Here is a 24,079-nt window from a genome sequence, read left to right as displayed (position 1 = left end):
GATTCTATTCATGGTTTATTGTCGATAAGATAAGCGACATATATGAAGGTCAACACAATGGCCTTTTATTCACATAATATATTCTGAATGATAAACGCTCTGCTAACAACAGCTTTTGTGAAGCAATTACTCTTTGTTGAGCCAGATCGTCAAAACACTTCTAAAATTGATCTTAATTTGTACAGTATATACGCTGATTTGTTCGCAGAAAAAACAACAACAATCATACGGAAATTCCACGCAGCGTGCCCTAGGGTCGAATTTTTCTATCCGTACCGGAAACACATAATTGATATTTTTTCTTGCATACATAAGATTATGAATTTGTTGAAAAATTGACGTAGAAAACGCGTTTTTGTACATTTCACCAAAAAAACGGGTGCGACGTTGTATACTGAAGTCATAAAGCGCAGTAATTTTAAATCACTATCGACGTCAAATAGTTCCTTTAAAAATCGCGCTTTTACGATTATTTATTTTCAATTTTAATCAAAATTATTGAATACTTATATTTTTGATTGCGCTTTATTGAAATTGCATAATACACTTTTTCATAAACCATACAATAAAAGAAATAAGAAGTGGGTCGTTGTTGCGCGTGACACATCTCACATGGGAAACACACGTCCGGTATGCAAGAAATCTGGAAAAATAAGTTTCGCAAAATTTGGCTCGTTCCAAGATAAAAAATAAAAAAAAGTTGTCAAAACGTTCAAAAGGTGAGAGTGCAGCTTAAAGTGCCGTCGTATTAACATGGTTCCTGAAAAACAACTTTGAATTTTGAAATTTCATAGCGATATCAACGTTATAAGATTTCGTTTTTTTTTGCATCACCGGTACGTAGAATTATTCATTTATGTTACGTTTATTGAAAAATCTCCAATTACGTAGACGAAATGATTATTTTGAAGACTTTACAATATAGAAAACTATTCTCGAGAAACTTATTATAACAAGAAATATCAACAAAGGTGGTCGGACTTATTTTTTGATGGATACATTTTGAATAGAAAAAAGAAAATGGCTGTCAAGGACGTTTGTAAATATAATAAGTAAATTATCAAACTTTCGAGTTAATGGAAAACTACGGCTTAATGATTTCTTAGAGCCAGTTAGGATTTGGTCTAAGCGTGCATCAGAGTTTTGTTCATAATCCGTATGTATCACAGCGCACACTTAATTTTCATCTCAGTAAGTCAGTCTTATAATCAAAACATGGGATGAAACAGGTTTTGACGAGAATTCAATTTCAGCCATAATATTCTGTGGTTTTTTACCATTCTTCATAACAAACGATAGGTACGCCTTTGTTTTAGAATTATGATTCCTAAAGATCACATTAAGAAAGTATTGACGTTGCCACAGAGTTAGCAGTTTGTATGTTGTGTTTTACTTCGTCCTGTGTGGCAAAACTACATAAAGTACGGAATAACTGTCAATAAATAACAGGACAAAGGTCGACTAAAGTGCAGTATTCTCAGATTATTCTTATCAGCATTATTTCTTGTTTTAAATGTGTTTTCTTAACCGAACTTCACATGTTATACTGTTTCAAAAAATTGACGTCCTTACATTAAAATTACTTGATTGCATTCGAAATCTATAGTTCCTTGTTTAAATGTACCTAAATAAATAGATAAGACGATAGGGTATTGAGAAGATGGCTTAAAGGTTTTAAGAAAGCCTATGTTTCAATACCCAGGCCTAGAGATCAACTTCAGAACCAGATTGCTTGACTGTGATTGCTCAACTGGATGAAACTAAAAAGTCCAAAATTCAAGTAACTGTGGGCGTATGCGAAAATAGGTCTGCTTCGCATTTGTATGACCAAAGTTAGGCGATATATGACCACTTCAAATGATTAAGCATTTGTAGCGACTGAATATATACCATTTAATTTCAGTAAAAAATAGTTTTGTTTTATATAGAGATTATAGAGAGTATCTTGAACAGAATTTGCTGTTGTTTTCATACCGGAACCTATTTGATGGTCATCAGTGACGCTAGACGTCTTGTGCAAGTATCTTTCAGACCCTTAACCTGTTTTTATGAGACATAAGTGTATGCTTGATCACTAGTGGCCATTGTGCGATATTAAATCATCACTATGCAATAGGCATTTTATGAAAATACCAGTTTAGAATGTCTAAAACTATCAAGAGAAGTCTCCCTTTGAAAATGCACTGAATCCTTTATTTCATAAGGTCATATCTAGTATCATATTTCCGCCCAAAAGCATTTTATAAGTCTATTTTATAGGAAAACGTATCTACAACAACTTAATTCCAATGACAATAATTGAAGTTTTAGCACACTTTTTTCGTCCAGAATATCACTCCACCTTTTCTATTTTTATGGTCTTTAAAATTGCAATATAACAGGAAACTGCCCTTTCTTAGTTCCAATTCTTTGTACGACTGAAAAATGTGCTCCATTTACAATTGCTTATCGCCAATCTCCTTTTACCATCTCCCTGATTGGAAGATTAGATATATTATTTCATTTAAATTATTGCATTATAGAGCTCCATTAAAGTCATACATAAGTGAATAATTATTTATCTAAGAGCGTATTTTGACTACTAGTGAGAAATGATTTCTTCATTTAATTTTGCACTTCTTAATTGGGCCAATGTATACGACAGTTTTCATTAATTTCTACACTTTTTCGTAGTTATAGATGAAAGCTTCAGCAACATTATCCATTTGAGGCTAGTTTTAGGTTTTAATCTTAAATGGTTTATTCTAGTGTAAGTCATGCTTATTTGTTCTGTACTATTGACATAAACATTTCTCTAAGACCATTTAAGCCAACCTCTCCCTGAAGCCGCTAGAGGCTTGTACCCTTAGAGTATGACCTACATTGTCATAAAAGAAAAAAACAACACTAAAAGCTAAACTGTAAATAGGTCAAAGACGCATGGCAAGAAGTAAAAGTACGGGTCAAGAAACGGTCAAGTAGGTACAGTATCTCTCAAAGGATGGAATCAGTCCATATCTGAGATTTATTGAAATCGCTACAATTAGCATTATGATGACATGAAAGACTGGCCTCAATTTCTCGTAACTTCTTAAGCATAACAGGCTCTATAAGTAGCTTATTTCAGTTAGCCAAAATACATACTTAAATTTTATTTTGATACTTGAAAAACAGTGTATTATAAAGTATAAACGTTCTCATAGAAGGGACTTGAGAGGTTTCGAGAAAGTTCTTGGATGATTCACTAGCATTATTTACACTCATTAGCTCATTATCTTATTTGTGTGCTCTATATCAATTATTAAGATGTATTTATGTTTTAAAAAATGTCTCAGTATCATGACATACCGGTCTACATATCTACACTGGTCGAGGTATCTTTCTTGATCAGCTCATTTGCATTGTTTGTAGAATATGAGGTGAATTCTGATAACCGAGTTCCAAATTTCATTAACAATGATCTTAGAAATAAATTATTTGTAAAAACGTGTTCGTATTAGGTTGGTAGTAGTGGTGCACGCGGACAGCGGCTGGTTGCGACCTGCCACCATACCAGACACAAAATGCAAGGGCACCAATGACATAAATCCATAAGTGGGGAGAATTATACACACTTGATAATAATTTTATATTGCTCTGATCATACGATGGTGTGTGATTGGTATATGTTCATTTCCTGAACTATGCAATTTATATTGTACCGTGACTCCATTTTGGAATATGTGTGTCATCATTATATGTGTACTCATGGTCACATTGCCTTGATGTAAATAAACTCTAAACTCTTCAAACTGGATAGTTTATGTCAAAAGTCTCCAATTTTAAGACTATATATGTATACATTTTCGCTTGAGCATTGACACTCAACCAATAACATCTCATTACAATATAGGATGACTTTTTCCAGTGCAATTCTCTGTCAATACAATTTGTCATTGTTGCTGTTATACTTTTAACACTGCAAAACCTATTATTTCGAACCCTATTATTTTTTAGTTTTGAAATTTCCGTTTTGCATTGAAGTTGAAAACCTGGTTGAGTATTCAATACCAGGCTGACATCATAAAGTGACGTTATTAGAATGTGTGCTCCGCATTTCAAGGCAGTTACTTATTGCTGCGTTCGTTAGTATAGCTTACTGTTATTTGCAGCCTTTAAATACTGGGCTTGTGTCATTTTTTTATATTTCAGTATTCACAAGGGGACCAACACGCGTATCAAACGAGGCAATATTCAAGTACACTATGAGTATTCAGTTCAAAACTTATAGGCCTAGTGTAGGCAATGTTTGTTTGAGCTTGCAAATAAAACGTTTAAATTAATTGCGACACTCGCAGAACATTGGCTCTCGACACTCCCATGACCCATGAAATCACTTTGTTGTTTTTACGTTCTATATGACCAATGTATAACGAAGCATTTCTGTATTCCAACTTACCGTAACGAGTCTGTCTTGAACAATCAGACGAGTCTCCCCTTTCATTGAAAAGAAATAAAGGTGAAGGACAATTTCATTTTTGTCCAGAAATAACCACCTTCTCCCCTTTGTTCTAATGAGCTCGGAAACTGCTTTACCTAAGTTGTATTTCTGAGTCAGAATAATAAATGTACGACATTCTGAAATTCTTACTTCATAAGCGATACCTACAATAATACATCACATACCTCGTTATACCATCTCATCTACTGCAAAATCATAATAAACAAAGGTGAGTTTGCGATCGGTAGTCATCTTATCTACACAATTGACAAGCCTTAAAGCTACACTCTCACAGATTACCATTTATACAACTTTTTTTATTTTTTGTCTTAAAAAGACCAAATTTTTGCGTATATATCTGCAAACCAATGATATAAGATTGCTGATAAAAAGTCAGATCGTAGATTTTCATATTTCAGTTCGAAAATTAATGTTTTATTACTGTTTAAGTAAAAGGCATAAAACATCAGTTTTTGATCTTAAATATAAAAATATGCGATCTATTTTTGGTAAGCAGTCTTATTTTACTGGTTTCCATGGATTTTCGCCAAAATTGATTCGTTCCAAGACAAATAAATAGTTGTCAAAACGTTCAATCTATGAGAGTGCAGCTTTAATATCATTATTAATTTCTTGCAGCATTGTCATTTTATCTGTTAACATCATACAAACTCCAGTTGAGTATACATGGAAATTTGATTTCTTCATGAAGTAACTACGATTCTAACATCAATACACTGTCAAAATGTTGGGCTCTGTACACGAAATATACTGCCTGATCACCTTATCATTGCTTCATCAATTTCTGCGATTTGTTCCTTAAATATTTTGTAGATAAAGGCGTAATAGCACGTACGAATAGAGATGTTAAATAAAATGGGTTAAACAAGTTCTATCATTTATAACATAACTGTTTGGATTACCCTCGTTGAAGGGGCGTACTTAGCGGGCATTCGGAACTCCGCGGCCAATCTTATCGAAAACAACCTCGGATGTATGCCGGTACATCAATTGAAGTAGTTCGTAATTTATCATTAATTAAATGTAGTGTTTCAGAGTTGTATTTATTGATCCTAATTCAAATAGATTGCCAGTGAAGTGTTTTATTGCAAACATAATTAAGATTCCAACGAGTTAAGTCATAAAGTTTAACTGCTAAATAAAATAACTACACGGACTTAAACGAACCACTTTTGGGGTATGTAAACCGTCAAAATACATCCGAGGTTGTTTTCGATAAAAATGGTAAAGGGCCTCCAAATGCCATAGCGGGCTCACCTTAAAGTGTGTACTCCGTTCACTAAGAACCGAAACAAGAACTTGTGTGATAACTTTAGCCTAAAATGGGGAGGTATTCTGAGTAAAATTACGCTTAGTTGACAAGAGAAATTCATCTGTATCATTTACCCAACGTATATGCTAGTAGCTTTTGTACTGAGGAAATTATCACCTTCATTATCATAGAATGGAGATAGCAGCCAAACTGTGAAGCTGCCGAACACGCATTACAAAGTGCATGTAAACAGTTCGAGGAACGGTCAGATGAGTACAAAACATATATCTGTTAGAGGATGGCAGCCGTCGAGGGCCAAGATATTTTTTTAAAGCTAATATAGAAAAAGAAAAAATAAGCATGTTTTATAGAATGATGTACTGAAAGGCAGATCTATGATGATTCACTTGTTTGCTTTGCACTCAGTGACAGCTACAAATACAAATAATACGTTTTGTGTTGCGGGACGGTTAAACTTCATTTGCCAGAAATACTTCTTTAATTGAGAAATGTACTTGAGTAATCACTTAATTCAAAAATATGTTCTTTCCGAAAATAAGCAATATTCTATATTATCATGAGACAGTTGAAACCGCTATACCCCTTGATAATAATGCACCAGTCAATTGTAACCATGGGCCCCCCAGGTCCGGGGAAATGGGCGGTGTTTTTACTTTTCCGGTGGCTCCGCAGTGCCGGGTGAATGCGGTGGTTTTGTCTTCGCACTAAATATAGCGGAGAATAAGCCTTACTTAGACCCTGGGGTGAGGGGGCATTTGGCTGGGATTTTACTTCCAGTTCGTCTCCGCAGGGCGGGGATTTTACCCGGGCTTGGCTGGACCGATAGTCAAAGTCCCTGTTTTTTCCCGGACCGTGGGGTTGATACAAATGACTGGTGCATAAGCTTATATTGAATACATTTTGTAGTTAGAATTCCCTTTATACATAATCATGATGTATTTATTCAGAAAATCAAGCATACATGTACTTGTAATAATAGCATGAACATACAACATTAAAAAACACACATATTGATTTAGGAACAACATTTAGTTTCATTTCTGTATTATTTTTATGGTTTTCATATCACAGTTTTTAGACACACTCGAGAGCCAATGTTCTGCAAATTCGGTATGCGCCCTTCATCTAATGGATCTTAACGCCTTGTAGACTGAAAACGGAAAGAAATAGTATTTAAACATAAAAAACTAAGAATATAAATGAAGAAGATCAAGATGAAAACAATACTTTCGAAGAAGAAAAATTGGAGGAAAACACAAAGCCTTATCAATTACTTCTGCCAAACGGATGATTCATCGTAACACGTAAATGCATACAGTCATTGTCAATATTTATTCTAGGGCTGGTATTCAATGTTGGTCTTAATTGGATCTAAAAACGATGTAGCTAATCGGATTGCTTGTTATTAATAACTGACCAATAGAGTGAATGAAGTCAATGATGCAAATCCATACGATTGACTAAAGATGAATATTGAATACCACCCCTGGACTCATATTATGTTTGACGTTTTTTTAGTTATAAAAAACATCCTTTTTTGAACAAACGACAACGGCGGCATTAAGGTTAGGACCATCAACAATACTAGCTAAGGAGAAATGTTGAAAGAAATGTTAAGGTTCTTATGTTTAAAAGATTGAGACATGTTTATGATATAATAAGTTTGCTTAAAACCATACGTTAACTAAATGTGAGTAGATGTAATCAGACTTACGGCACAGCCACAGTCTGCACAAACGTCACAAATGTCGGCGTTCTGTAGAACGTGGGACTGGTAGAATGACGTCACCTGGTTACCTAAACGAAATAAAGCCAACGTTGTAAAAAAAAAAATGATATCTTAATTTTTCTATTTTTTTTCAGTTTCTATTTTTATGTTGTTTTTTTCATTAAATTTAGAAGATGCGTTTAAGCCAAGTTGCATCGTATGAGGTGAATTCTGATGACCGAATTGCAAATTTCTTTTACAAGGGTCTTAAAATTATTGAATTGTTTATAAGAAAGTATCCGTACTCGGCTGGTAGTAATCGTACACGCGGACAGCGGCGGGCTGCGACTTCGCCACCATACCGGTCCTAATTACATCCACGGTGATACACAGCGGCGTGGGTGTGATCTGAAAATGACAAGTAAATATTTGAAGCAAAACCAATTTGGAATATGTTTTTTTCAAAACAGAGTGAATAATTAAAAGTTCTTATTGGAATTTCAAACACTAATCTTCTTATCTTGACCAACAACATAAGTCAATGAATCAGGCGGTTTATATACCAGTGTGTGTATACCACGTGATAAATTGCGTCATAAATGCTACGTCAGAAGGCAACACATTAATATATATGCATACTCTTGATACCATAATCTCTATCTAAACTCAATATGTTGCGATCAAATGGTTGTGTGATTTGCTATAAATTCGAAAGTCCAACAAATTCAAGATTGCGTTTTCACTTGAAAATTGACTAGTAACCAAATCACCTCATCGAAGTAAAGGATGATTTTCCTGTCCTGTGTCTCGACTCGCTTGATCTCTGTGAACTGGTCCAAGCTCTCCAGATCCGCCTCAAACCCTGTGGGGATACCAAGCTCCTGGATAGCCATACCGCTCGCTCCCGTCTGTAGCCACCTAGCAGAATTAAAAACAGTTATATTGCTACGACTCCATTTTCATTTCCCATGTATATAACTTTGAAATATAAATCAATTGGGGTAAAAACAATTCGATGTCAAGCACACCGCACTCACTTCGTGCACGTCTTGATTGTGAGCATGTCGATAGTTTCGGTAACCAGAGTAACATCCACTTGGAATGTTGGCAACTCAATTTCCTGTTCCACGTTAAACGATAGGCCAACCTGCAACACAATGCAAAAAGTGAGCAATATTGAGCTTTTTTATAGTTCTATGCATGACATAAAAATATTCTTAATGCGTATTTGTGAAAAGGTATAGGTGCAACTCATAGGAAATCTACAAAGATATATCTATACGTTACGGTATTGAACAACATTATAAACTTTTAAATTATTAAAAATAACAGCAGACACAATAGTCCATACATCTAGAAGGGCCATCCCGTGACCTGTAGCGTGAATCTGGACGCGACTTGGCACTGACGGGAGCTGGAAAACAACAGATGCCCATGTTTTTCAATATGTACTGTTAATATTGAAAGAAGTGCAATGACCAAGACAAACGATCAAATTTGCAATATGGCACGTGCAAGAAATACGGTATAAACGTTAAATCATTGTTCCATAAACTTATCCTGCTACCTACCACGACAGACTGTTGAACGAGAGCGTTTTGTTTGTTGATGTTGAAGGTGTGCGTGAATGTTCCCGCGGTGACTGTCGCCGTGATGTCGAACGTGTTCGAGTAGATCTTTGCTGCGAAATCCGACAGAGCCTGCAGGGCTACAACAGTGTCCTAGGGAGAAAGATGTATACATTATAAGAATTCATAGCTTCATTAAAAGTCCTTAATAAAAAATGCGATGATTAAATAAAAAAACAACTTTTTTTAAACCGGGCATTAAAAATTCAACAGTTTAAACTGCGAATTACACCATTTCTATGAGGATGCAATAGACTGTGTCAGTGTCATGCACCAGTCAATTGTAAACACGGACCCCCAGGTCCGGGGGTATACCGGGGATAACCGGGGAAATGGGCCGTGTTTTTACCTTCCAGGTGGCCCCGCAGTGCCGGGTGAATGCGGTGGTTTTGTCTTCCCGCTAAATATAGTGGGGAAAGGGCCTTACCTAGAGTCCCTTGGGTGCGGGGGCATTTGGCGAAGGTTTCATGTGCAGTTTGCCCGGGCTTGGCTGGACCGAAAGTCAAAGTCCCCGCTATTCCTTGGACCTGGGGGGCGTGGATTTAAGTGACTGGTGCATTTATAATATTATAATGCACCCGAACATTGCTGTTTGTGCGTATAAGTTCGTCTTGAGGATGTAAGCCAAGCAAAAACATCCAATCTGATTTATAGATCACATACGAGTTTATTCAATTCACATTAAATTTTATTTCCAAATAGAATAAATTGGTATGTCGTAGTAAAATACCTGTGTGGAACTGAAGCCGCCGTTGGAATTCCTCTGTCCGGTGACCCATTTCATGATGGGGATACCCATTGACATGTCGCCTCGCATGGCCTCCACGAGAAGCGCGTATGACGTCATCTCGATATCGATAGGGTTCGCCTGCGAGTGAGAGGGCTGCCAGTGACTTGATGTCGTGGATGTCTGGGCCTTGTGCCAGTGGATGGTGCCGCCTACAGAGATATTTAGAAGTTTTATCAATGATCATATCCCAGTGGCAAATGAAATTTATCTTAACCTAAAATATATATAACGAACTAGTCGTATATTGGGACTGTTACATGTATATGTATTCTAAATTCAGGACTTATTGTTTATTGATCTAGTTTCATTGTTTGGTGATCTAAAAAAACCTATGATGTATGCATCATAATTTGCTAAATATGTTCAAGAATGTTTATTTATTTCATGTTTAGAGGTTTAAGAAAATACAAAAAATATACAACTTGAAGGACGTATTGGAGATTTTGAAGTATGTTCTCGAAATTCCCATTTGGTATAAGCACAAACCTCTCTGATCATTGGTCTTTGGTAAAGTTAAAGTCTTTATAAAAGTTTCACAAGTGCTAGAATTGTTCTAAAATCTTTGATTTCATTAAATTACTCTCATGATTAATTTGTTTACCTTTTGTTGGGATTATTCTAAACTACTTTTTAAAGTACCTACCTTCAAAGAGAACGCGATCTTTATACTTCATAAAGGACCGTCTAGTAAGAAAATTGCGAAAACGTATAAAAAATCTTGTCATTTCTGTTTAAACACAAAGACTGCTACATACTGTAGTTTTTTCCAAATTAAAAATATAGCAACCATACCGTTAATTATGGCGTCTTTCTGCAATTTCTGGTAGGCGGCGTCTGCGCTACTGCTCTTGGCGAGGGTGAGAGCGTAGGTAGCCAGGGACAACACATAGTCGTCATGGGTGGTGGCGATCTGAGATTCCATGTACGTGGTGGCCAGGGAAACAGACCTGCTGATACGCTGCTGGATGCCCTGAGATAAAAAGTTTAAGTCTAAAATATGACTTCAATTATTGTCATATATTTATATGTTATTTTTTTACTTCATTCTTTATATTTTGGAGATGGTGCTTGCTCTGATAAGGCTAATACTTTATGTTTTGTAATATTGATAGGAACAGAGTGAAGTTATTGTCATATAAACTAAATTCAACCCGATTGAAACCCTGAATGTTGTCATCGACCGTCCCAATGTAGTACCTCAATATTTATCAATTTACTGCTTGTTGTTTTATTATTTTTTTTTTGTTCTTCTGTCTTCCGTTATTCTCTTGTGGCCTTTAAAGCTGCACTCTCACAGATTGAACGTTTTGACAACGTTTTTTTTATTTGTTGTCTTGGAACGAGCCTTTTTTTTCGAAAATCCAGGGAAACTAGTTATATACGACTGCTGTTGGTGGTATTTATAAGTTTGTGTCTCTAGTTCATTGTCGATTGGGCCATTGCCGTTTGCTTATAAACATGTTTTCTTATTGTAGTTTCGACTACTGTGATTGTCACTGTAGTTTTCATTGTATTATATAAGCATTGTTTTCATCTCCATTCAAAACCGTATGGGTATTATGTTTCAATAGTTTATTTGAGTCTCATAAATACACCTTACAACGACATAATAGATATAGCTTCTTTTAAAAAAAAAGGAGACTATAGCACTATATATATATATATATATATATATATATATATATATATATATATATATATATATATATATACACACAACATTCAGGATCGATACATGTTCAACACACAGTACTGCACTTTTTTATTGGATAAAAAATAGAATCATGTGTATTAAATGTCATGAGTTTTGTTTCGTATCTAAATAAGCATGTATCCTTTGCCCCCCAAAAATATTTTTCACCTTAGTCATGTCTAGTAAAGATTTTGTCAATAACTTAGAAATTATTTTCAACCTGTTAATTCCAACTCTTTAACTAGCTATTTGAACTTTTGTTTTCCTACTTACATCACCAAGGTCGTTGTTCTCAAGAAGTGCGATCAGGACGAAAGCCGTCAGTCCAACACCGGAGGCAGAACCACCCTAAAACACATGCAAACACATAATTCATAAAGGCAACTTGTAGCGGATGAAATCACAAATTTCTTTGTGAAAACAGTTCTTCAATCCATGTTGTTTGGACACTTCTTTGACAACATTATAGTATCTTACATTATCACAACTTTAAAGTGACAATCTTATTCAAAATTAATACATACACATGTATAATAAACCTCAATTTCGACTGATAAACCTTTAACTACTTACTAAATAATGCATTTATGGACAATATTAATTACTGATAACAAGATTGTAGCCGTGAATTTAATAGCAGAACGCGCAAAAAATATTAAATGATTGGCGAATGCTAAAAGATTTACTGTGGTCTTCTATATTCTCATAAGTTAGAAATACCGTGTTTAACGCTCATTTCATTTTTTAAAAAAAACTCGGTATCCCTCATATGAACCATTGTTTTCGACATTTATTCATTCGTTTTGGAATATCAAAACAATATTAATTGTGGTAAATCTTATCCGGGAGTCTGAGTTCATCTTTAACAAATTTACAAATCTGGAAACTGTTTGAAACTGTTTGTTGTATTAAACCGACCTGCATGTCCTTGTGAATGACCCTGCCCGGCTCGGGGAATGAACCGTCGGCGTTCTGTCGGGCAATCATCCAGTCCACAGCCCGCTTGATTGTCTCGTCGTCAATAAAGATTTGCTTCTTAGCCTGGTGGAACGTCTTCGTCACAAACGCCGTCAACCTGAATAATAATAATAATAATAATAATAATAATAATAATAATAATAATAATAATAATAATGCCAGATACACTTTTTTCCCGCTTCTGTGTTTTATTGAATGATAGTATTTGTATGATTATGTTACTACCAATGTAAAATATATCAAATAGTATTCTTTGAGTAAGCTATTACATTCAATTGTAGGTGAAAGCAATTGGAACGATGTGTGCCAATATACGCAAGAATCATTTAAAATGCTACAAGCTATGGTTAGAACATTTTAATTATCAACATGAACTACTTATCAATTACTGTTTAAACCTACCACATGCTGCCGGACTTGTCGTTGTCACCAAAAGCGCTGAAGGAACCATCCTTGTGTTGGTAGGTTAACTCCCGCTGGTATCCTAGAGAGATATCAATTGTATATGCTTTAGTGTTTGAGTACGGTTATTGTTCAACCTTAATTAAAACGTATCAATCATGCACGTTGCATACATCGCTTTGGCTTAAAATACCATGCATGTTTGCAACTTATCAATTTATTTGTCAGATTTTACTGTATAATATACGTATATTTTATAGGAAACAGTATTTGTAGCAAGAAACACAAATATCGTCTCTACCTGACTCCATGAACCCTATAGCCTTCTCCTCAATATCGCCTGTCAGCTGGTTTGTGGATGTCAGGTAGTTGGTAACGAAAACGTCCGGGGCAAGTCCGAGCATCGTCTGCTCGCCACATCCGGTAGGCATGCGCAGTAACTTGTCCAGGTTGTTGACCGTGGGGCCCAATAGATCACCTTGATAGGCAAGACAGAGGGGTATGGCATTTATGTATGTACTAAAATGTTTGAGACTTAAAAGTATTGAAAAATATTAATAATGAGAACGTTTCTAGTCAGAAATAAAATCACACATGCATTCCCTTATATGAAACGCATGTTAACTGCAGACCAAATCATCCTTAAACATAGAGTGGGTTTAGCAGATGTGTTTTGATATTTAAAAAGTAAACAACTTTTGAAACCATTATTTGTTTTGTTGTAATATTTGGCCGCTCCCTACCGATGGCTGAGACGACGACCCTCTGTGATCCCGCGACGACGCCGGCTGGGAGTGAAATGTCAACGGTCTCGTCGAAAGTGCTAACGTTCTTCAGGTCAACCATCACAGGGTTGCTGAACTGGCGGGGAACGCCCTCAGCCTTAACAACAAAGAAACAAGGAGACGCCCAATACATTACACGTAGTCAATACCAACGTGATATCAACATGCCAAACGACCAAGTGTAGAGAAAACCCACACCTTTGCTTCACAAGACTTGTGAAGCAAAGGTGTGGGTTTTCTGAAGTTGTACAAACTTAAATGCAAACTGTAGTGAACTCCTTTTTCACGAAAACAGATATGCAATATGGCTTATGTTTCTACGCCGCACCATTAAGCATGACTACGTTTCTTTTTGATAAACAAAGCCACGAAAACACACTGTAGTTTAAGGCGAATTTTAAATACATGGCAGTTATTTTAAAGCAAACAACTATTACCGATAATGATCAATAATGATGATAGAACTATAGAAGGTCAGAGCCCAAAACATACCTCAACCAACAGCTGTCGCTGTACGCCGTCGGCGGCGAGAGGCGACTGGGCGGTGACGGTCATGGGAATCTTGCCCAAGGCCGCTGGCACGATCGGGAAAAACACGGATTTGGCAGTACCGTGAGGCACCTGCAACAAAATATGAGTACATGCGGTGTCCTACATATCTGGCTTGCTGTACATGTATGTTTTACTTGCCTATTAATATAAACAGTATACTGTATAGCATGCCTGTACCAGTTGAGGTGACATGGATTTACTATCTTGATCAGGATGTTTAATAATTCAAAACCATTTCATATAGTTCAATCGTAAACATTAAAATATCACCATGGCAAAGCCCTGGCATAAATATATTCATTTTGCAAAATGGTAAATGAAGAAAACTTTTCATTATGAAAATGTCATTTACTATTTATATAGCCTAGTAATTTTTACTGGGGGCAGTGTGGAATAAAAACCACTAGTGTCCTAATTCGCGCAACATACATGGACGTTTTCAGTCTGGGCTTGTGAGACATAGTTCACGTTTCCGAAGGAGTCCACGACCAAACTCTTGAAGTCATTGGAGGCTTTCAGTGTGACAAGGACCTGGAATTAGAAAAAGCTGGAGGTCAAATTACTAGGAGGTAAGATGGTACTCAAACAAAACGTCATAAAATTAGAAGATAGCAATTTAGATCCGTTTATGAATAGTAGCGTTCTCACAATTGTTAGTAAGCAGTAGGTGACATGGACTTTCTCTTTATTCGCGTTCGTTAGTAAGCAGTAGATACGGATCAAAATGTGCTAGAACAAATTGGACTGGTATACGTACGTCCATATCCTGGTCCATGTAGTTGAAGACGTTAGCCTGCAGAGCAAGCTGTTCTCCCCGCACAACAGAGTAGGGCAGGTTTAAGCTCACGAAGAACGGCTTGAATGCTTCGATCTGCGGAAGAGACTCGTTAATTAAGGGATGTATAAGCTTAGTTCAATTATGTTGGCTTTTACGTATTAATTAAGCTCATTCGTTGGTTGAGTATCGGTTAAAAGGCAACAGGAAGCTCGTAGTAATCAAGATACTAGGCACATGAATAGCGTGCAGCATACTTCGATATGCATTCTGTATATCCATGCATATTTTGACACACTTTTGGATTTGGGTAACGCGATTTCAGAATAAAACAAGTTCGCCCATATAACTGTTTTTCAAAATAATAACTTTCCTCCGCACATATATTGTTTTGTTTTGAAGTTAAACATATGCCCACCTTTGCAGGCGAATCAGCCACGCCCAGCCCGGTCAAAGCATTGACGGCGAATGCGCTGGCGATCCAGGAAGTGATGGTGTCAGGGACGGTGGTGCTGATTGTCACACTGCCGTCCGCGCTGTAACACAAGATGTAGGTGTGCACAACTTGAAGGTGTTCAAAGTTGTGTTTTTATACAGTATATCTTATTTGTATTGTTGGTCTGTTTGCAAAGGAACCTATTTTTATTTATTAAAAATTGCGATGTAAAGTCGAAAATTGTTATGTTAAACATTATTTTCTACATTTAAATTCAACAGATTGTATATAAACATCTACAACAATTAAACTAATGTTTTTATTACAATAAGGTATTTATTCTTGTTTTCTTGAATATGTATATGTGTACACTCATAAGCACTTGCAAAGCAAGACAGTTAAAGCATGTATATTTCAAAAAGGGATAAGTATGCAAAGAACATGAAACCAAATTAGGAGTATACATGTATAAAACAAAGTAATGTTACACGACGATTTTTTCGATGTTTTCAAATAGCGCTCGTTCGTTATAGCTGCGATCACTCACTACAATAAAACATCCCCACATGTGCTTAGTTGTCCAGGTTGCAGTGGAGCACAGAAACCTGGATCGTCTACATCACCGAGCTTACTAACACCTCCGAGTGATCCCAAGCGATTTGTTTTCTGAACTCATTTATTTTTACGAAAATTAACATTTCGTGTACCTGCCACAGCTGCCTCAGCTGTGTAATACAATGGAGCAAAGGTATTGAGGCTGTTATCAAAATGTCCATACCCAAATGCAAACCGGTATATCTAAAAGACAAACATCAGCTGAAAGGAAACTTAACTAACATTTCTGATTCTCCACATGAACTAATGTGTATTTGTTCTTGTGTCCTTGCTTGTCTGCCTCTGAAATATGCTGTTAGTGCAAGTTGAAGGTTAGGCGGTTTGTATACCTGCAATTCGACCAACACCACAACGCTCCTAGTCCAATCACGCCACAACCATACACGTCTTTATCTTCTGGCTATTGCTCATACCGCACAAACTATATTTTGCGGATTTAGAAATATACTGTATCCAGCCAATTTGTCTGATAGCATTTGAACGCTTTAAATAGGAAATTTGTAAAGCAGAAATTTTTGAAGCATGGAGTCATAATATTCGTACTTAAACGATGTTGACTTAAATTTTGACAGCTGGAGCTAAGGTTTGGAAGCTATGATCGAAGTGTATATGTGTTGTTAAGAATTGCATTTCCTTATACTGTAACACTAGTACTCCATGTAATTTGGATGCTGCAGATGCATCAAGTGAAACACGCGGTTAAGCATCAGCTATTGGTTGGATTTAGGTATCGATTCCATGTGTGATGGTCTGAAACCTCTTTATTGCAGAATGCTCTGAATCACCATCTTAACAAGCTGAATTTACTTTCTTCGATTTCGTTTGTAAATCTACCTTCTACAATTAATCGCAGTAAGCTACTAAGAACAAATACCATATAAATGCTTTAAGACAGTGCAAATATACACCTTGCATCTGATAACGTGTAAAACAAATGTCAGTTGCAACAATAAATAATATATTCTTAAATGTTCCCCACAGAACCACATATGTGTCTATAACTAAGAACAATGAATGTGATGGTTTACTAGTTACATCTACTATACGTGCAGAGAGCATTAATATTTCAAGCCATATTTCCAAAGGGACATTCTTTTATGGTTTGCCGAATGGAAACCTCACAACCAACACTGGTGTAATAGATCATTGGTAAGAAGAGTATATGTATTAGAAAACTTCTAGGTTAAACTTTTCTGATTACATTGGAGTTTTTTCAGCTGGCGTTCATGATCAGATGGCGTCAACAATTGTTCAGTCATTTTTGTCCTTTAAAGCATAGTCGATGTATAACTTTAAACATACACAATCATGAGGCAAATACATTTCCACAACAGCCATCAATGTGCCAAGAAAAGCCACCATGAAAATTGCACACAACAACAAAGTACCCTGTCGAAGAATTAGACCAGAGCCATGTTTCTGGGAACACATTTCGAATCCGCTCAGGTTCTTTCATCGCTGTAGCATGTGAACTGGTGCCAGTGGCTGTTCCTGCTCCTACTGATGGCCTTATACCAATGCCTCCGCCGAGAAATCCGCCATGATATTCCCCTGTTAAAGGTACATAAATGGTGCTACATAAAAGGTAGACAACACCAAGTCATGCTATAAGATCCAATACCTTCAAAAGTAGTGATCAGGATGCCTGGTTGTACGTGGTATAAATAAATTGACTAGCGTTTCTTTTGCACTCGATCATCTTGGCGTATGTTACAACGATGAAACATATAAAACAACGACAGAGCATATGTCGATTTAACTCACTATTGATGTAAGTATAGTAGAAGTATGAGAAAAAGGTGATATATTGGCGACGAACGCACAGTCCCAGAAGCGAGTCCAAACTGGAAAACATCACTTCCCAACCAAATAGTAAATCCCGAAATAAGAGTATGTCGGGCAAAGGGAGAGACCCATTGAGTCGCGCACATTAAGAATAAACAAAGAGAACTCTGTCGTTGACAACTGTATCAATAAAAGGTACTCTTTAGATCCGCCGATTCCTTTCAGGATTTGTCATCGCTGTGTTTAGTGCATTAATGCTAGTAGCATCGTCATGTTCTAGCAGAATCAACATTCAACATGAATAGGGCAACTTAAGTGTGAAAGTATTGTGATGATAGTACACCTGCTCCTTAGCAACTCGAATTGGGTGAATACACTACATATAGTCTAGCATTTAAAGGTTCATAAACAGTATATGTTTAAGAAAACTTCTAGGTTAAACTTCTCTGATTACATTGGAGTTTTTTTTCAGTGGGCGTTCATGATCAGATGGCGTGAACAATTGTTTATTCATTTTTGTCCTTTAAAGCATAGTCGATGTATAACTTTAAACATACACAATCATGAGGAAGATACATTTCCACAACAGCCATCAATGTGCCAAGAACAGCCACCATGAAAATTGCACACAACAACAAAGTACCCTGTCGAAGAATTAGACCAGAGCCAGGTTTCTGGGAACACATTTCGAATCCGCTCAGGCTCTTTCATCGCTGTAGCATGTGAACTGGCGCCAGTGGCTGTTCCTGCTCCTACTGATGAAGCCGGCACTGGCCTAAACCCGCCTCCGCCGAGAAATCCGCCATGATACTCCCCTGTTAAAGGTACATAAATGGTGCTACATAAAAGGTAGACAAACCAAGTCATGCTAAAAGATCCAATACCTTCAAAAGAAGTGATCAGGATGCCTGGGTGTATGTGGTTTATATGAATTGACTAGCGTTTCTGTGGCGCCCGATCATCTCGGCATATGATACAACGACGAAACATATTGAGTAACGTTAGAACATATGCCGATCTAACTCAATATATATGTAGGTATAGTAGATGTATGAGTAAAAAGTGATATATTGGCGACAAACGCACAGTCCCAGGAGCGAGTCCAAACTGGAAAACATCACTTCCCAACCAAATAGTAAATCCCGAAATAAGAGTATGTCGGGCAAAGGCGGAGACTCATTGAGTCGCGCACGTTAAGAATAAACAAAGAGAACTCTGTCGTTGACAACTGTATCAATAAAAGGTACTCTTTAGATCCGCCGATTCCTTTCAGGATTTGTCATCGCTGTGTTTAGTGCATTAATGCTAGTAGCATCGTCATGTTCTAGCAGAATCAACATTCAACATGAATAGGGCAACTTAAGTGTGAACGTATTGTGATGATAGTACACCTGCTCCTTAGCAACTCTAATTGGGTGAATACACTACATATAGTCTAGCATTTAAGGGTTCATAAAGAGTAAATGTTTAAGAAACTTCTAGGTTAAACTTCTCTGATAACATTGGAGTTCTTTCAGCTGGCGTTCATGATCAGATGGCGTCAACAATTGTTCAGTCATTTTTGTCCTTTAAAGCATAGTTAATGTATAACTTTAAACATACACAATCATGAGGCAAATATATTTCCACAACAGCCATCAATTCATGTGCCAAGAACAGCCACCATGAAAATTGCATACAACAACAAAGTACCCTGTCGAAGAATTAGACCAGAGCCAGGTTTCTGGGAACACATTTCGAATCCGCTCAGGTTCTTTCATCGCTGTAGCATGTGAACTGGTGCCAGTGGCTGTTCCTGCTCCTACTGATGAAGCCGGTACTGGCCTAAACCCACCGCCTCCGCCGAGAAATCCGCCATGATACTCCCCTGTTTAAGACATAAAAGGTAGACAACACCAAGTCATGCTAAAAGATCCAATACCTTCAAAAGAAGTGATCAGGATGCCTGGGTGTATGTGGTTTATATGAATTGACTAGCGTTTCTGTTGCGCCCGATCATCTCGGCGTATGATACAACGATAAAACATATAATGCAACGATAAAGCATATGTCGATTTAACTCACTATAGATGTAAACATAGTAGAGGTATGAGTAAAAAGTGATATATTGGCGACGAACGCACAGTCCCAGAAGCGAGTGGATGATGACACTACACATAGTCTAGCATGTAAGGGTTCTACGAGTTAAGCGAGTCATTCATTCACAATTGTCATGCACTGCATAAGCTCTCATACTACGTTATCTTATAATGAGCAGAACAGGAATACGATGCCACTAGCTTGGAATTATTCTACAGTGCCATTATATTTCATATTTGTACCCTGCAGTGCTATTTGACCACAGCCATGTTTCTGGGAAAACGTGTCTGACTGTGTCTACGGTGGCAAGGGGTGCCTGGCCACCCTGGGGCGAAGGCATGGCGCCACCGGTTCCTCCTCCTATTCCGCCACCCGCCATTGCCAAATGTTCGAATCGAATAGGTGAAACTGTAAATTAGCTTTTATGTTAATTCCCTCACTCAAAAGACATGTGTTTATATCTGACGCATACCCCACCTATTCGAGAGTTTGGAAACATCTGAAAGAGAATACTCATTTATCCATATTTATTATTTATCTAGCACTAAAATTGTCAAAGAAAAGTTGATCATGCCAATATCGGAGAAAGGAAACAATAAAATGCACCATTTTCGACTAAAAATTGCTAAAACTACCTTGAGAGAGGCACAGAAACCTCTCTTCCCGCATTTAAACCATGTATGTTTCGGTAACCATATATATGAACAGGAGGAGGCACCTCTACAATATTGCGTCCCTGATTTGTTAGCAGGATAGCATCAGTCGACCAATATGTGCGATTTGCGGTAAGATGTAATGATATGTGTTTCCTTTTTTCAACTATAATGTTGTAGAATGAACCGTCGGCCAGAACAATGCAGACTGCAGTTATTGGCATGAACATGTAGAAGGGACCATGTTTATTTTGCATACGCTAAAAGCACTAGCAAAAAAAACAGGCATCATCCAGCTACCCTGTCGAGTGGTTAGACCAGAGCCAGGTTTCTGGGAAAACTGTCCTTATTTTAGAGACAAGCTGAACGTTGACGTTGCTCGCTGGTGTATTATCTGGCAATGACGCAGCCATAGGTCCATGTACAGATCCTTTCATGAACTCGTCTGTTAAGAAGACAAAGGCTAAAATAAATGGTATCGTAAAACCGTATCGTTGTGTGATATTTCTACCCGGTATATTTCTATCTGCAGCCAATTGTATAACTATAATAATTGTATTTGGTTTGGCAATAGTTAGCCAAAATGTTAATTGATTGGCCAATATATATATCTGTTAATTACTTATCAACTCATTTAATTGTGCAAACTACCCAAAATATATCCTTTTGGCAATTTGTCGAGGTTTTGTACAATTGGCTGTAGTATCTACGCTTACTGAGCTGGGAATAAGGTTTCTAGCCACGCTACGCATTCGACGCGCTTTCTAATGAGTGTAATGCTTGTGCTGCTTGTGATGTAATTCTTGGGGCTCTAAACACTACTTGTACTATATTTAAGCGCAATCTTTAACACCGTGAGAAATCGTATGCGCTCCAAATTACCCGGCTGTCGCGTTAGACCAAAGCCATGTCTCTGGGAACGCAGTTCGGACTTTGGTAACTTGTTGCAAGTTTCCAGAGGAAGTTGCTCCTGTCATAGGGGCAACGGGCATTGGCAAACCACCAGGCAGAGCGCCTGCTGCAAAATCTATCGCACCAGCATTAGGCGGTAGATCTGAAAATTATTTTAAGCAAGTTCATAATCCCAACCCTGACATTTTCTTTTGTTTACGAGTAGAGGTACACGACGAACTTGCCGAGAGTGTTGATAGATAGCTTGAGAGTAATCATTTTGTAGCCTCATCGTTGTTTGTGACTTTCGTTTCAATATCTGAGAATAATGACAGGTATGCTGTGTATCGTTAACCGCTAATTCCTATGCACGACATCGTTGGCATGCACGTTTGTGCAAAATTTACTCTGCAGCACAGAACCGCTATCGATTCCCTGTATTGGGCATTAAGTAAGCTGTAAGCAAAAAAAAAACTAGGATAGTACGAAAATAATTTCTAGCAAACGTATACGTAGACGCTAGCTCTACAAAGCCATCCTGCTGCATTTACCCTGCAGTCGTATTACTCCATAACCAGGTTTCTGGGAACACATTGCGGACCCGATCGACCGATTCAAGGGTTGGAGACGGGTTGGGTTGGGGAAAGCCCCCACCTGCAGTGCCAGTGCCTACAGCCCCACCAAAAGCGCTGTCCACCATCATCGGGTAGTCTGGTGTATAAAAATACAAAACAAAGGCATCGGTAATCGGCGACCATCGATTACCCTGATGTTTTTTTTACCCATAATTATCCATGTTTTTGGAAACAATGTTCGTATTGCAGTGTCATCTTGTTATGATGCGTAGTTTGTGGAGCCGACTGAGGAATGGGGATAAGCATGCGTTCGACCAGATTTGGAAGCCTAAGGATATATGCCACCACCCAAAACAAGATAGCTATACTGTATGCTCTCTACTTTGTTTAAAAGCACTAGAAAAAATAACTGATGGCGTTCAGTTACCCAGTTGAATGATTTGACCAAAGCCAGGTTTCAGGGAAAAGTTTCCTTATTTTAGATACAGGCTGCACTTCACCGGTGCTAGCCAATGGATTGAATGGCGTTGTGGGAAACATGGATCCTTTCTCGAACATGAACTCTGGGACTGTTAAGAAGAAAGGTAAAATGATAATTCTTATTTCTTGTTAAAATAAATGCTAACGGCATACAGCCGTAAGTGTAGCTACTACGAACGTTGGCATTGTAGTCGAAGTGTAGGCTTTGGAGAACGAGTGGGAATATGTGTGCCTTGCGATTCATAAAACGACTCGTACTACAATTAAAACAGTGCAACCCAGTATAACTGTTCAATTCCCTGGTGGTTGCATTAGGTCAAAGCGAGATATCTTGAAAGAAATTTCAAATTTTGATAATTTGTTGCAAATTGCCAGAGCATAAGTTTCTGTCAAAGCGTCTACGGGCATCGGCAAACGATCTGTTAGATCAAACTATTCTTACTTGGTATCTAACGAAAATAACAAGTCTACGAAGCAAAATATCTATAGTTCTATTTGCTGAGGTACAGATTCGCTTGCTACGAGTAAAGAAAGGGACAGGCAATACCTGGTATAGAATATTTTTAAAGAAAGCTTTTTGACAACCAAGTTAGTGCAAATATGCTGACCGCAAGCCGACATTTTTACAACAGGGTCTCCATACTAAAATGTATATCGAGCATTACAATGCAAAAAAGTAGGTGATTAACGTTACTGTGCTGCAAATACCCAACCGTCGCATTACTCCTGGACCACTTAAACGTTTCGGGGAACGCATTGCACACCCATTCAGCTGTGGAATACCATCACCAACGAAACAGATATGCTGCGTGTACAAATAAGCTCCCAGGGAAGCCACTTCACGGCATTTTATTACCCTGATGTTGCGTTTGACCAAAGCCACATCTCAGGAAATACGGTTCGTAGTGTAGTAACATCTTGTAACGGAGCTTGATTCGAGCCCTTGTCCGTTACTGCGTCGACCATCGCAGCGGCAAAGCAGCGTTGTCCGTTGCCGCATCCCGAAACTTTTGAAGTAGCAGACATGTAATATGACTTGTGTATGAACAATGCTAGATCAATGCTGTCATACTTTAATGCGGACAAGCAAGCATGAATAAACTAGAAGGGAAACCTAACTAGCTTAAGATGGTTATATAGGACTACATCTGTTCAGCAGAAACACGCGAAAGCTACAATTACCCAGCAGTGGAATTAGACCAGAGCCATGTTTCTGGGAACACGTTTCTGATTCGCTGAACGGCCATATTTTGTTGGGGAGCCGGCTGAGGAGCCATGCCTCCGGCCATAGCCATATTCGGAAGAGCCATTCCCGGGGCCATAAAGGCACCATCCACCATCCCTCCTCCACCGAACATAGGGTCTGTACCGATCAACATATCAGGAATAAATGTCGGTGTTCTTAAGATGATGGACTCCACGTTAGTCTTGTAATGTATGTTTTGGTTCTAGTATCCATATATGAGTAAGAACAGAAAATATGACGTCATCTTATTAATAC

At 37.7% G+C, this 24,079-nt stretch overlaps 1 protein-coding gene across 9 annotated transcripts in view; it reads right to left on the bottom strand.

Moving 5' to 3' along the window:
• Nucleotides 1-6,670: 6,670 nt before the first annotated feature.
• The window catches only part of LOC128228019 (CD109 antigen-like), a 29,791-nt gene continuing 12,382 nt past the window's right edge, over nt 6,671-24,079 (bottom strand). The window contains exons 18-36 of one of the 9 annotated variants that reach the window (XM_052939031.1): nt 23,761-23,941; nt 15,483-15,600; nt 15,047-15,160; nt 14,719-14,820; nt 14,230-14,358; nt 13,696-13,834; nt 13,254-13,430; nt 12,953-13,034; nt 12,491-12,647; nt 11,846-11,920; nt 10,672-10,849; nt 9,820-10,028; nt 9,033-9,182; nt 8,813-8,875; nt 8,499-8,608; nt 8,232-8,379; nt 7,767-7,869; nt 7,468-7,550; nt 6,671-6,903 (exon numbers count right to left, since the gene is read on the bottom strand). In XM_052939031.1, the coding sequence (XP_052794991.1) occupies nt 6,889-6,903; nt 7,468-7,550; nt 7,767-7,869; nt 8,232-8,379; nt 8,499-8,608; nt 8,813-8,875; nt 9,033-9,182; nt 9,820-10,028; nt 10,672-10,849; nt 11,846-11,920; nt 12,491-12,647; nt 12,953-13,034; nt 13,254-13,430; nt 13,696-13,834; nt 14,230-14,358; nt 14,719-14,820; nt 15,047-15,160; nt 15,483-15,600; nt 23,761-23,941 (2,333 nt within the window). In that variant the 3' untranslated portion in view covers nt 6,671-6,888. Of the gene's footprint in view, nt 6,904-7,467; nt 7,551-7,766; nt 7,870-8,231; nt 8,380-8,498; nt 8,609-8,812; nt 8,876-9,032; nt 9,183-9,819; nt 10,029-10,671; nt 10,850-11,845; nt 11,921-12,490; nt 12,648-12,952; nt 13,035-13,253; nt 13,431-13,695; nt 13,835-14,229; nt 14,359-14,718; nt 14,821-15,046; nt 15,161-15,482; nt 15,601-17,503; nt 17,667-18,543; nt 18,716-20,221; nt 20,388-20,932; nt 21,078-21,514; nt 21,687-22,074; nt 22,235-22,525; nt 22,668-23,434; nt 23,586-23,760; nt 23,942-24,079 lie in introns of all 9 variants that reach the window. The other 8 variants (XM_052939037.1, XM_052939039.1, XM_052939036.1 and 5 more) reach the window with 8 other exon arrangements.

The sequence above is a fragment of the Mya arenaria genome, chromosome 3 (genome assembly GCF_026914265.1).
Source record: "Mya arenaria isolate MELC-2E11 chromosome 3, ASM2691426v1".
In the NCBI taxonomy this organism is placed as follows: Eukaryota; Metazoa; Mollusca; class Bivalvia; order Myida; family Myidae; genus Mya; species Mya arenaria.
Note: the sequence above shows the minus strand (reverse complement) of the source record. Positions and strands in the feature narration are given on the sequence as shown.